The sequence below is a fragment of the Mandrillus leucophaeus genome, unplaced genomic scaffold, assembly GCF_000951045.1.
Source record: "Mandrillus leucophaeus isolate KB7577 unplaced genomic scaffold, Mleu.le_1.0 Scaffold167, whole genome shotgun sequence".
Taxonomy (NCBI): Eukaryota; Metazoa; Chordata; class Mammalia; order Primates; family Cercopithecidae; genus Mandrillus; species Mandrillus leucophaeus.
This window is the reverse complement of record NW_012101665.1, coordinates 3,636,624-3,651,715: the sequence shown is the minus strand read 5'-3', so window position 1 is coordinate 3,651,715 and position 15,092 is coordinate 3,636,624. Positions and strand designations below refer to the sequence as shown.

Here is a 15,092-nt window from a genome sequence, read left to right as displayed (position 1 = left end):
GATAATATCTTAAAAATGGATGATTGAAAATGCTTTCATCATTATATGACTTTTCATTAAAAGATCTCTAAATATGTTATTTATAACATATTGTTTATAGGTGAACATTTATCTCACATCTACATACATTAAAAACCATGGAATCCAAATTTTCTAATCTGTGTAGAAATCTTCCAAATTAACAGTTGAAAAGGGTTTTAAACTTGTTTCATGAAATATACAAATACAATACCTTTGTATTTGCAAGAATAATTGATCAATCTCAGGGAGAATAGACATTTAATAGTGTAATTTCAGTAGAGATGACTACTTAGTTAATGGTGGCATTAAAAATTACCTAACGTAGATGACAGATTGATGGGTGCAGCAAACCACCATGGCATGTGCATTCCTATGTAACAAAACTGCACGTTCTGCACATAGACCCCAGAATTTAAAATATAATAAAAATAAAATTAATAAAATAAATAAATAAATGAATGTCCTGGCCAGGCGCGCGGTGGCTCACATCTGTAAGCCAGCACTTTGGGAGGCCAAGGAGGGTGGATCACCTGAAGTTAGGTGATCTTAGGTGATGTCAGCCTGGCCAACATGGTGAGACCCCATCTCTACTAAAAATACAAAAAAATTAGGCGGGCGTGGTGGTGGCTGCCTGTAATCTCAGCTACTCGGGAGGCTGAGGCAAGAGAATCACTTGAACCCAAGAGACAGAGGTTGCAGCGAGCTGAGAACGCACCATTGCACTCCAGCCTTGGCAACAAGAGCGAAACTCTGTCTTAAAAAAAAAAAAAAAGAAAGAAAGAAAGAAAAAAAAAATGTCCTGATTGACTCAGCATGACATGAAGCATATCTATGGAAGCAGAAAATCTTTCTGAGTCACCTTTCATATGAAAGCAATTAAGATTCCACATCAAACATAAACTGAATGTCTCACTGCATTGTGAAGTGGGACACTGAGATTTGTTTTCCTTAAGCATTCTTTAATAAGTGAGAACAAACGTTTTGGGACCTCCAAAGAATATGAAATCTATTTTTAAAAACTATTTTTTAATCTTTATCTCAAACTTTAAATTTCTATTTTGTGTATTTTCTTTTTATTTCTTTTCTTTTTTTTTTTTTCTTGTGAGATGGGGTCTCACTCTGTCACCCAGGCTGGAGTACAATCATGGCTCACTGCAGCCTTCACCTCCCATGCTCAAGTGATCCTCCCACCTCAGCCTCCTGAGTAGCTGGGACTACAGGCGTGCACCACCAAGCCCGGCTAATTTTTGTATTTTTTGTAAAGACAGGGTTTCACCATGTTGCTCAGGCCGGTCTTGAACTCCTGGGTTCAACTGATCCTCTGACCTTGACCTCCCAAAGTGCTGGGATTACAGACATGAATCTCTGTGCGTGGACTGTTTATTTGGTATATTTTCATAATACACAGGCATGTTTGTATAGTAGTGTAATTAAATATAGATGGTGTGTTTATTTTAAAAATTGATATGGGTACATAATAAAAAAATGTTTAGAGACCATTGCATTGGAGGATCTTGTGCCTGGATGGATTTGACTTTTCTTCTTTTTTTCATGTTATTGAATATTACTATGCCAAGGGCTTAAGTTGACATAGCAAATATGAAGAATATAGCAATAATATTATTAAAATATGTAATAGAATGGATAAAAATATTAAAGCATAGCACACACAGTATTACTTTTTGAAATTTTTACTTTAGTATATATATTACGTATACATGCAGATACACATATATACTTGTGTATGTGTACATACGTGTATAGGATCCTGATATAAGGTGCATTTTTTACTGTGGCTTTTTGTGAAGAAATTCTGGAAGCCGTTGCCCTAGAATATCAGAGCACCAAGCATACATTGTGTATCAGAAGGAGCATCAAATTTGGTATTGAATGGGATCAGTTCCTAATTCGCTCCTGTGTATAAGAGCAGAGTGATGGCAGGCACGGTCCTCACTCACCAGCACAGTGACCCCCAGCGGCAGGCACTCAAAGTTTTGTTCAATTGATATGAGTTGATTTGATCTGGACAGGGTGGCTTGCTTGCTTGTTTATTTATTCACCTAATATTAACTAAGCTATTCCTTTGGGTCAGGAATACAGTGTCACACAGACATGGTTTCTTATCTTGAGAAACTTACAGTCTAGTGGAAAGGACAACAGTCAAGCAGAAACAAATGTAAAAAATCGTATGATTATAAATGTAATACGCCCCGTGGGGGAAAAGCAGAGCTTGCTGATAGAGCGTATCAAAGGGGCAGACCCTAGTCTGAGGCACAGGGAGGGTGTCCACAAGCAGTGACACCGCAATTGAGGTCTGAAGGGTGAGTAGTATTTGCTGGGCACGGGGCTGTGGGCAAGAGCCTTCCAGGGAGGAGAAACAAGCGCAAAGATCTCATGGCAAGAGGGAGCTTGAGATGTTTGAGGAATAAAGAGAAGCTGAGTGGCGGAAGCAGGCAAGAGCAGAGGCAATGGTCCCAGCGTAGGATTGGATAGGAGCATGTGGGGTTTTGTTGGATATGTTAAGGATTTTGCTATATTTTATTTTATTTTTGAGACAGGGTCACATTCTATTGCCCAGGCTGGAGTGTGATGGCACGATCACAGCTCACTGCAGCCTCAGCCTTCTGGGGTCAGGTGAAGGGATTCTGCTCTTTAGCTTAAGAAAAGCAGGTGTCATTAAAAGATCACCCTAGCTCCTCTGAGCAGGATGGACTGGTGAGGACCAGAGGGGAGCCTGGGAGGCTACAGAGGAGGCCTGACAGTGGCCGAGGTAAGAAATGGTGGTGGCTTGAGCAGGATGGCCTCAACTCAGATGGCGAAAAGCAGAGAGAGGTATGAAGGGCCTCCTTCTGCCATAAGCAACTATAACCTTGTGTTTTGCAATGGTTCAGCTTTCAAGGAGCTTCCGGTCCTGGATACACCAAAGGCGTGACTTCCTCAGGACCTCTACTTGCAGTGCTCCCTCTGCCTGGACACGCTCCCTGCTCCTTCCCACGGGGCTCACTTCTCCCCATCCTTTAGGTTTCAGCCTAAATATCACCTCAAAGGCCTGTCTTCCCCACACTCTCTGAAAGGGTCCCATTTAAAAACGTCGATCACTGTTTCCTTCATAGCATTACTACAACTCATAATTATTTTATTTCATTTACTTTCCTTTATTTTTCTACCTGTACCCCATTAAAATATATTATGAGCACAGAAAATAAAGTGTCTTGCCAAATGTTGTGTCCCCTGTTACTGTCCCCAGCGATTTGAATAACCCTCAGGGATTCCCACATCACAGTTTCAGAAACTATATTAAAAGTTAAATGCTGTGACTTTAAGAGTTCATTCAGCCTTGATGTGATTTTAAACAGAAATGCAAACATGGACCCTGAAATCAAGAAACATCAAAATGGAAAGGGAAAACATAAAGTCTCCTGGACAAGCCCTAGATCCCCCTAAGAATGGTCTGTCCATTCTTTGGAGTCTCCAAATCCCAGTTTGAGAAACAGTAGCCCAGGTGGTCTCTAGTGAGCTTCTCAGTTAGAAGATTCTGTGTTTCATCTACTCTATAGGCTGGTAAGTTTCAATCAGAGGATGTACTGTAAGAATGTAGGTTATTACCTCTATATGGCCTCAGTGAATAATGTGCACAGGCCACTAAAGAAAATATAAGCACTAATTTTAAAAGTGCACAAATGTTATTATTCCATATCCTTAGCAATCCAATGTAAAACCAAATAATTTTGTAGAGTCTCTATTATTCTGTAAGTCTAGTGCTGGTACTGAAGTGGACCGAGAATAAGTAGAATATGGGCCCTGCACTGAAGAGGCTTTTACTATTCTTTTACTTCCTTTTATTACGCTTATGTACTTGAAATAAAGCGGAACCAAAATCTATTTGGGACAAAATTTTTCACCCATTTATGGGATGTTCATCCATTGCGTTATTTAGCTGTAGGACAGTCCTACTGGGTAAAAACTGTGCCAGGTGCTGGCTATTATGTGAAACAACATCATCAGGAGGAAAAACCCAGAGAGAAGCTTGGCATTACCAAACAAAATACCAGAAAAAATTTAAAGAAAACAGTAATATTGGGCAAAATCATTTGAGTTTCCAGTATGGAGTAGAATATGATGCCTTTCTCTTGAATCTTTGTAGATTCCTGGTTTTATGCTGCTGAATTTCTGATCTAAGTTTTGAGTCGCTGTCTCTGCATGGCGGCAGGAAGTGGCATTTGGAACAAACAACTTACGGTTCCAGAACGGGGCTGTCTGCCAGTGGTTGTTGTCGTGCGTGAAACAAGTAAGGCCAGGCAGGCTGCACTCTTCCCCCTTCCTCTGCCGTCTCTTCTCCTTCCTCTCCTTCTTCCTCCTACGGTTCTCCTTGAAAAGTTGCAGTTTGCTATCGACTTCCTGAGCAGCCTCCCTGTTCCAAGAGAAGGGATTTTTTTTTTGAGTGTTCAGAAGGCACTTTCTGAATTAAAAGTAGGCTTGTTGCTGTGAGTCTTGCAAGAATATTTAGATGCTTGATAAGAGATAATGGACGACCTTCAATTTGTATAGACGGACTTAAAATAGAATCAGGAATAGTGAAGACAGGTCGGGCACAGTGGCTTGCACCTGTAATCCCAGCACTTTGGGAGGCTGAGGAGAGCAGATCACTTGAGGTCATGAGTTTGAGATCAGCTTGGCCAACATGGTGAAACCCTGTCTCTGCTAAAAATATAAAAATTAGCCGGATGTGGTGACGCACAACTGTAGTCCCAGCTACTAGGGGATGAGGCACAAGAATCTCTTGAACTCAGGAGGTGGAGGTTGTAGTGAGCCAAGATTGTGCCACTGCATTAAAGCCTGGGCAACAGAGTGAGACTCTATCTCAGAAAAAAAAAAACAAAAAAAAAAAAAGAGAAAGGAATACTGAAGGCAGATTAATTCAGTGACAGCTTCTTGGGACCTTATTGAACCTAAGAGGACCAACATTTTCCTCCTCATGTGCATGGAAACATCGATGGAAATAAATGTCAATGTGAATGACAGGATCTTGCTAGCCACACTCTTTGGACAAATGGCTTATTTTTTTTGGCAGCCGAGTACCAATCAGCCATCGAGTTAAAGGTTAGTTGAACCAGATGGCTTGGATTAAAAGGTTTAAAAATTCTTTGACAAATTCTACCAAACAAGTTTAGATAGCCTTTACTTTTTAGAATTATTTTTTATTTTTTTTTTATATAAAAAGCTTAAACTTTGTTGAAGTTTAAATACTAAATCTCCTGCACATGCAAATTTTGCTATTGTTTAAAAACATTTATGTTTCTTCCCACTTTCACAATTCAGCACTGTTCCAGGCTACTCTATAGAACACCGACAGCGCTGAGAGAGTCTGTAACCCTCAAGCACTCTCCACAGAAACCAGTGCATGGAGTAAAATCTAGTTACTGGTTCTATCTGCCAGGTAGGGAGCACTCACAGAATGACAGTGGAGTTCAGCATGGTTCCCCGACAAAGGATGCCAAGAGCACTGCTACGGTCCCTTGGTGAGGTAGGGCTTTGCTTTCAACTTCATGAGCTAGGTGCCCTCCTAGATGGGTCTACTTCTTCTGAAGCGGCACTGCGGGGAACACAGGGGTCCCTCCAGCCTCTTCGAAGGACCAAGTGGACACTCACTGACTCCCAGCAAATGTAGAAAACAGAGAGTTACTTACTTGAATGGGTGAAGATGGCTCTTTATTTTCTCTTGCTTTTTTACACCTTTCTCTTTATTGTAATAGCTGCAGGTGAGAAGATTAAAAAGTGAGCCTTCATAACCTTGCATTGGATCAAAGTGTTCATTTTATAAAAAGAAAGCAAAATAGAAAGAAGGAAGGCAGTGATGTTGTAAGTATTTTAGCTGAATGGGATTTTTTACTTCCTGCTTAAGTTTAAGCATATTTAATTTGACTTAAATAGCTTAGGTTATCATACTCTATGACAATACATTCTATAGGTAAAAGAGAAAAATGAGCCCAGTGCTAATGCCTCTGGCTTGTGTAAAAATGAATTTGGAAAGTGGAGCATGGATGGAAACAAGCTCACCTTTGTTTATTGCAGTTGCATTCCTCAGGCTTCCTTCTCTTCAGATGTCCTCTCACTTCTCTTAAATTCTTAATTTTATCTTGCAGAGCTTCAATCTGGAAAACATGTTTTCAAGCAATTACATGTTAAGATCAGGATTTTCTTTACAAAGTACTTTTCTTTTCACCTTGTTTTCTCTATTCTGTAATAATAGCTATTCATCTGAGATGATACTTAACATAGAAACAAACTGGGCATAAAATATGTCTATATAGACTCTATATTCCAACCCATGTGTTACAGATAAACAGTAGCAGATTCCTCATTTATAACGGAATCTTTTTCTCACAGAGATTTCAAAAGGCCATGGAGTCAGTTCCCAGTCTTTTCTCACACTCTATATTGTTTTCAGTAGGACTACCATTAAATCACTGGAGAAAGACAAATAACTTTGTTTCGTATTTTTCACGTAATTATAGATGATGTGTATCCATGGTATGTCCCACCAGGCACTGCAGGGCTGGCAGGCTGAGTGTGAGTCTGGAATATATCTGACAGTCACACAGCCACGGCTAACCTCTTTGTCAATGTATGCCTTATGGTCCTTCCACGCTCTGGCCGAGTGGTACAGTTCTCTCTCACAATGGATCGTGTCATTGGGAAGAATAAAACACCTGCAAAACAAACCAAAACCATGTCAAATAGGTTTATATTCTAACAGTAGAAAACACTCAAGATCACAAAGAGAACTTTTAATCCTCAAAACCCTTAATGTTGACACAGGCAGTAACTGTTGAGCTGATCTAAGACCAGCATCAATGGGAATATGTTCTAGCCACCAGTGAGGACAAAATGTCACATGGGTGGATGGTGTCACAGCTCTGTGACTAAGATCATCCCTACGACCACTTTTCAAGGCAGTTCTGAATACTCACAATCCCATGAACAGGACACCACCAGAAAACTCAAGTTCAAATAGATATAGAACAAAAGGGAGGACCTTTCACATCACAATGCAAATGGCTTATTTGAAGAAAAGCAGATTCAGAAGGGCAGTATTCATTCCACTCATTTTGTTAAAAAGAGAGTGCCCTGAGTACCCCACTGAGTTTTGAAGTAAAGATACAGCCCCAAGGATAGACAGCAGGTGGGATGTGGGGTTAAGCAATAATGTAAGAAAAATGCATTCTGGTCTAAACTCCTTAGTATGTAACTGTACCAACTTCAGGCACCAGGAGGCCAGAACCTCAGAGATAAAAATTCTGGCAGAGTGCACAGTGCCCCATCTCCCCAAAGTGATACAATTGGGAGAAAACAAAGATCTTGCTAATAAATTCAGAAAGAAAACATTTCCTAATCAAGAGAGTAAGTAGACTTTGGAAGGAGCCAAAGAACAAAGTGAGTTCATTAAACCTATGAGGGAATCATCTCCCTTCCCCATCTCCATGACTTTCAAGGCCCTCTCTGTGATCTGGAATGGTTAGATATTTGTATGTCTTACATCCATTCGTAATCTACATCATCTTTCTGGAAGTGTCTCTGGGACTTACTGTCTTCCCTTGGACTGTGTTTCATTTCTGAGGCTGTGACCACACAACTGCTCCAAGTGACAGTGATCGTGCAACATGGAAGAACTTCCAGCCTCTGAAATTGTTTCCATCTGTTTTCTAGATGCCTGCAAAGGTAACTGCTTAGGCTCATGAACTCCATGCCTGCTAAGTCAAGATGTGATGGAATTACTCTGGCTGGATTCCTAGCTGATCAGCCTTAATGTGAATTACTCTGGCTGGATTCCTAGCTGATCAGTCTTAATGTGAAATCAAACCCAAAGCACGCTTGTCGAAGCCTATGATTGTGTGGACTCATTTTTTCTCTAACCCTCAGTTGCTACGTAGGCCAGCCCTCGGGCACTGTATTGCCAAGTGATACTGCTTTTTTGCCAAGTGCAAAATGGTGATAATATGGTGTGTTGTGGTGGTAATTCTGAACTCAACCCTAGTCAACAAATAAAGTCTTCTTACTTGTGTGTCACTCGGACAGTGGTAGGTGGGCCCACGGCGTTGCTGCTATCTGCCAGCATCCCACCCCTGTTGCCACCACTGGAAGCCTGGAGATCTCTTGGCCCCTTGTGGCCTTCATCATGACGCTTAGCAATGTTTCTTGGTTGCAACACCTGTAATTCTTCTTCTTCCAGATTTATGTCATATATTTCGCCTTCAAATTCAACGGATAAAGAACGTGTCTGCCGAGTATGGACAAATCTGGGCTTGTACTCTAGAAGTAAGGGAAGATACATTACTATGGATGTCCTGATGTAGCTTATGAGGGAAGAACGTGATCACCTGGTCCAGGAAGGATCCTGGAGAGGAGAAAGCAGTCCATGCTCCATTGCTCAGCGGCATCGTGGTGCCTGCAATTCACGGAGGCAGAGGTTGGATTCTTGTCCTGGCAGTGCCATTGCCTGGCAGTGTGATGGATGACATACTTCTCTGGGCCTCCAGCCCTTCATCTGTCAAGTAGGGGGTTGGTCCAGGTGATTTCTAGGATCCTTTTTACTCGTGGCAGGCTGTGAACTTCTACATTTGGTTTTCAATGTGAACTGCTCAGGTTATTTTTTTTGGATAAAACCATATTCCCAATTATGGTATTAATAATGATGGCTATCCTTTATTGAGCTTTTGCTATGTATTATATACTTCCTATTTATCTCTAATCCAGAGTCTTGAAAGACAGGTATTATTATAAAAACCCTTACATACAAAAACATCAGATTATCAATACTGGTTCATCCTTATTTTATGGACGAGAAAACTGAAGTTTTGAATGTCACATGCATTTTGCAAGCTTATGGAGCTAGGACTATAATCTCTCAGACTATGAAGTCTTACCACTACATTGGGCTGCTTTTTCAAAAAGGCAAATGCTCTAGACAACTTCTATTTGTACAAATAGTAGAGGATTGCTCTAAGAAGAATTAAATTTTGCTAATGCTTTCATCAGCCAACTCACTTTTATACCTGGCAGAGGAGGGTTAAGGCAGGGGGTGGGCGGGCAGGGATGGGGAGAGGGCAGCATGCTTTCTGGTGACTATGAACCTTTTCAAGAGCTCATGTGTACCAGATAAGAACTTTAATGTGCAAACACTGGATGCTCTTAGCGCTGTAGCAGCATATTCACCTGGCCTTATCTCATTAGCCTAACACAGAAAGAAGTGGGGCATACTGGCTGTGGAATCAGAATTGTCATGCTTCTGAGACAGCTCTCTGCAGAATCCTGCAGTTTCCAGATCAGGGAGCAACCTCCGTGACAGTAGAGGGGTCAATAAGAGTGCTTACGAGTCCCATCCTTGCAGAAAGGGTGAAAACTGACTCCTGTTGTCAAATACACAAGATTCCACACAGTTTGAAAGAGCTGCCCTAGACCTGTGTTTGGGCCTAATACTGAAAAATCAATGTGCTTTACGCTCAGTGCCTGGGAAACAAGGTCGAACTTTCTGGAAGAGAAGAGGGCACACTTTCTTCTAAGCTGAATGTTGCTAATCAGCTTCTGAAAAAGGAGCGTGCCAGGGGTCCTAGTTCCTTATTAATTTTTTTTTTTTTTTGAGACAGAGTCTCACTCTGTCAACCAGGCTGGAGTGCAGTGGTGCGATCTCGGCTCACTGCCACCTTTGCATCCCAGGTTCAAGCGATTCTCCTACCTCAGCTTCCCGAGAAGTAGCTGGGATTACAGGCATGTGCTACCATGCCCAGCTAATTTTTTTGAGATGAGGTTTCACCAGGTTGGTCAGGCTGGTCTTGAACCCCTGAACTCAAATGATCTGCCTGCCTTGGCCTCCCAAAGTTTTGGGATTACGGGCATGAGTCACCGCGCCTGGCCTTATTGATTTTCAGAAATTTGATATCCTTGTGTGAGTTATTAGACCTGGAATTTTTCTCTCAGGGAAGAAAAAAAAATCTCCCAAAGATTCTTAGTATTTTGGCTTATGGATTCCTTTAAAATTTGTTAAAAGTTGTTGACATGGAAACAAATGTCCATATACACATGGAAAATACTTAACAATTTTGGATGAAATATCAGGGCAAATGGCCCTAAAGCCCATATTGCGGAGTCTACAATAAAAATGCCTGTTCTCAGGGCTTCCATTGTTCTAGTGTATGATTTGATTCCCAAATCTTTGACATAGAATTTAATGTACTTAAGTTGCTTCTTTCCAAACCATTATAGAAAGAAATCACCATAAAATTGAATCATTTTTCATGTTACTCCACTAGGTGGTACTAGATTCATTCTTTCGTGGAAGGTGTCAGTCTGTGGATTTTCACATTTATGTAATCATAGGTTTCTCATAGCTGCCTAATCGAGGTTTTAGTAAGAAGATGCTAGGAAGTGCTTTTCATACTGAATTCAACTAGTTTGTCCCTGCCAGTCAACAAGATCCAACGATTTGATGGAATTAAAAAATATATATATTGTCGTAAAACAGAGATTAAGATATATGCCGTAAAAAAGTGGTTACGCTTTTCCTCTTAAAATTAAATGCATACACACTGAAACCTTGTGTTTACTATTTTTTAAAAGCAACTTAAGGCAGACAAATCAGGACGTTGGCATTGCGGTAAAATAAAATGGACTTAAACTATATCCCTTACCTTTTGGAATAGCCATTTTATAAACTCTTTTATGTGTGCATATGTTTCACTTCTGGTGCTTTTACAAACTATATTTTCATTCTATGCTTAAGTGAAAATGTTTGCAAAGCAAAATGTCACATTAATCTTAGCTTTCTTATTTTAAATAGAGCAACGATATGCTTTTAGCCTGAAAATGATGCATTGATAATATCTAAAATGTAGAAGGAGCAACCCTTTCGTCTCTCTATTGTTTATTCCCACAGGCCTACACCACCATCGAGATGGTCACAAAAGTGTGGCTTACTTGGAGTCCCCTGGTTTCTCAAGAATTGCCGTTGACTCTTTCTTTGGCTTCTGCTGGCACGGTAACCGGACTCCCTACAACTGCACTCTTTGTCTCTGTCATGGAAGCCGCGAGCGTAGAGGTTCCGCGTGCTCTGCCGGACTGTGAGCAGGTCACTGGGTCCTTTACACTTGTGAATTCGAAGCTTGCCAGATGTATCCTCAATGCATTGCCACTTCTGCAAAAGCCAACGTGAAAGCAGTTTACCGATTCTGCTCCAGGTGTTATTGATTAAGAGCCGTTCCCTTAGTTTTTTTTTTTTTTTTTCTTGTTTTAGAAGCACTGGCAATATCTTTCAGGAGAGTGAATGAAGAAAGGCAAGCTTTTAAGTGACCCCGCAATAACTCGACTCTCAGTTATTTCTTTCACTGTAGGCAAATACAGATGACAACGAAATCATTGGAAATCAAACTACCTCAATGACACTAGAGCCAAAAACTGATATATGAATCCTCAGCACGCAGACTAAACAGTCTTGAATGAAACATGTAAAAGCTGTTAGTTCACCAAGACACACAGAGCAGCTGTCAGGACTGCTTTCACCAGACCCCTCTTGCTCTGGAAAAACAAACTTGGCCGCTTTGTTCTCCGCTCCTGAATTTCTAATGTGAGCCAGGGAAGAGTGGCACATGAGGAAGACAGAGATGAGTTTAATTGGAGCCCATCATGGGGCGAGCCGACTCTCACAGACACCAGACATTAGCAAACTTGTCAGGCTTTCTTTTGTGCCTTTTCTTATCCTTCTAAGAACATTGTGATATGGACAGCAGACAGGGAAACACTGGGTAGAAGAAGGTAGTTTCCTGGCAAAGGCCCCACCCTCAAGCCTGGGGACCTACGGCCCTAAATGGGGACAGGCATTCCTGCTTTTGTACCCCAAAAGTTGTTTATGGCCTGCCATGCCCCCTATCCTGTGCCCATATAAACCCTGAAACCCAGGCTCCAGAAGCAGACAAGGAGGTGAGGAGACAAGCAGATGAATGGTGGAACAAGGTGGCAGAGAAAGACAAAAGAGGAGGAATGTCTGAACACTGAGAGGAGCTTGGCAGGGGGTGGTCGGAGAGGAGTGTGGCTGTCCAGTGGCCAAACTGGGGAAGATCATCTTCCCACTCCATCCCCGCTTCTGGCTCCCCATCCGTCCTACTGAGAGCCACCTCCACCACTCAGTAAAATCCTGCATTCGTCCTTCAAGCCCGTGCGTGACCTGATTCTTCCAGGAGCTAGGCAAGAGCTTGGAATACAGAAAGCTGTCATATTGGTGGCCCTCTGCCCTTGTCAAAAGGCAGAGGGTCCATTGAGCTGGTTAACACTTAAGCTGTCTGCAGATGGCAAGGCTAAAAGAGCATTGTAACACTGGGGCCATAGGCGCCTGCCCCTAGATACTACTGCAGGGCTGGAGCCCAAAGGACGTGCCCTGGTTCCTGTACCTGCCTATCTGTGTGCTCCCCCTCTCATCAGGGGTTTGAACAGTGGTGGTGACCGAGCAGGTGTGCCACACCCCTGTTGCACATCCTGTGAAGGGGATCAGGGAACTCTCCAGTTTCAAATGCACACTCAGCAGACAGTGGGCATACTCCTATGTGAGACAGAGTTCACTTCCCAACAGACACATACGGCGAGCTTGCACTGACTTTTCTAGACTGAGCTTTCTAACACGCCTGCCACAGATGCTGCAGGCTTGCGTCCGAGTAAATATGACACTGCCTCCGGACTAAGTGTCCTTGCACTTACTGAATCTCATCCTGGCTGAAATAATAGCTTTTCACCCTGGGGGTCATTTCCTGGGATCCTCCACATCTTACTTAAAGACTGAATACCTTCTTTTACATTTTATTTTCCCCCTTCTCCCTACAAAATTAATTTGGGAGGAGGGAAGAATATTTAATTTTAATTGGCCACAGTTGTCACAGAGTTAAAATATAGTGTTATCAAACTTTTGTCTTTCCTTTCCATATCAGTCTATCAGTTGTGTACTATTATCTACTGAAACTTCTCTTTATCCTTCATTGTTTTTGTTCATATCTAAAGAGTGAGAAGCTCTTCTTTAAATGGGTGCATTTCTAACCTATGGACAGTACAATACTATTTGCACTGTAAAAGTACGTTTTTTTGTGCCACGTATATTTTCAAATATATTCAAATAAATAATTATTAAATAAAAGATGTTCTTTCATGCATCATTGAAAAGATCTCATATCCCCCTCTTGTACCAGTACCATATCTGGGGTGACATCTTTGTTGCAAAGTGTCCTACTGCAAGGCAAAGTTTGGTCAAAGGTCCCAGACGGCCTTGCAGATAACTGACACTCATGTACAAAGTGACATGCAGTTATTCACAATGAACCAAGATGCAGAGCCATGATTTGTTTTCTCCTAAGGGAGTTGTATGTCTTCAATATATGTTGAATTATCAGAGCTGCTTTTTGGCTTCTGCTATATAATCCCCAAATCCTGGAGATACAGGGCTTCTTCTACGATTTTGCTTTAGCCCTTTATACTCTTGGTACTACTGAATTTGGTTGTTTCAAGCCATATCAGGGTACAACCTTTTTTTGTGGATTGGTTAGAATGTCTTGAATGTTTAACATCTTCATCCACAGAAGCAGGAGCTCAAGGGACAGACAGGCAACTAATGAGTCATCCCTCAGGATCCACTGAGAATTTGGTCCAGGATGCCCTGCAGATACCCAAATCCATGAATGCTCAAGTCCATGATATAAAATATAGTATTTCTATATAACCTACATACACACTCTTGTATACTTTATCTCTACGTTAACTATAATACCTAATATAATAAAATGCTATATAAATAGTAGTTATTCTGTATTGTTTAGGGAATAATGACAGGAAAAAAAGTTTATGCAGGTTCAGTATAGACGAAATCATTTTTTCTTTTTTGATTCTTTCAATCTGCAGTTGGTTGAACCCACAGATGTAGAACCCATGGATACAGAGGGCGGATTTTACTTACAAAGCCGCAAAAAGGCAACACAAACAAGAACAGCCTAAGGACTAAGTTAGAGATGATTTAACTTAAAAATTGTGAAGTCAACTTAATTAAACACAGGAAGTTAGATCAGATGAGTGGTACTCAAATTTGGCTGGACATTGGGACTTTCAGAAGCTCCCCAGATGATTCTAATGTGCAGTTGGAGTTCAGGCCACTGCTTTACATTAGCAACTGCTTACTGGACAGTTTTGCAGCTGGATTCCATGGGGAAGGCAGGAGGGATATATTTAAGTCTAAGTAGCTCAGATGCATGGGTCTTTGAGAGGGATGCATGTAATTGGTGGGAGTGGGGTGTGCAAAGGAAGCTGTGTCTAGAAATGGACTGATGTAAGCAGGTCAGAAAATGACTCCAGTTGGATGAATGAATACTATCGGTGCACCTATGCTTTCAGGACTATGTGCTTTATTTAAGTGAAACCAGTTATCCTTGGGCTCTCTCCACAGTTAGTTGGTAAGTGACAGAATTTTGACTTAGCTGAAAACTGCGTGCGGCCTGTTCCATGATTCTGCCATTTAATGCGGACATCAGTGGTTTCCACGCCTGGGTTTTTGGCACTCACAGACCCAATTATAGCATTCATGGCTATCCAATTAGCTTGAGGATGTGCCATGAAATGATCAAAAAAGTTCTCAGAGCTGGGCATGGTGGCTGAAACCTATAATCTCAGTACATCAGGAGGCCATGGCAGGTGGACTGCTTGAGTCCAGGAGTTTGAGAACAGCCTGGGCAACATGGTGAAACCCTGTCTCTACAAAAAATATATATATATGTATATAGCTAAGCATGCTGGCACATGCCTGTGGTCCCAGCTACAAGGAGGGAGGCTGAGGTGTGAGGATCACTTGAGCCCAGGAGGTTGGGGCTGCAGTGAGTTGAGACCATGCCATCATGTCACTGCACTGTAGCCTGGGCTCAGAAACTGACAGACAACTCCATTAACATATAACTATATGCCATATAGAATTATTGCTGGGGAAAGTGTTGCCAAAATAAATAACTTTTTGTAACTTCGCAAAGTTTGGGAATTAGTGGCATTTGAGTGTCTGT

General features: G+C 41.6%; 1 protein-coding gene across 2 annotated transcripts in view; it reads right to left on the bottom strand.

Moving 5' to 3' along the window:
* The window catches only part of SULF1 (sulfatase 1), a 226,228-nt gene that overhangs the window by 44,226 nt on the left and 166,910 nt on the right, over positions 1-15,092 (bottom strand). For both annotated transcript variants that reach the window (XM_011976497.1, XM_011976496.1), the window contains exons 13-18: positions 10,993-11,209; positions 8,079-8,331; positions 6,635-6,731; positions 6,079-6,173; positions 5,709-5,774; positions 4,260-4,432 (exon numbers count right to left, since the gene is read on the bottom strand). In XM_011976497.1, coding sequence (XP_011831887.1) covers positions 4,260-4,432; positions 5,709-5,774; positions 6,079-6,173; positions 6,635-6,731; positions 8,079-8,331; positions 10,993-11,209 — 901 coding nt within the window. The remainder of the gene's footprint in view (positions 1-4,259; positions 4,433-5,708; positions 5,775-6,078; positions 6,174-6,634; positions 6,732-8,078; positions 8,332-10,992; positions 11,210-15,092) is intronic.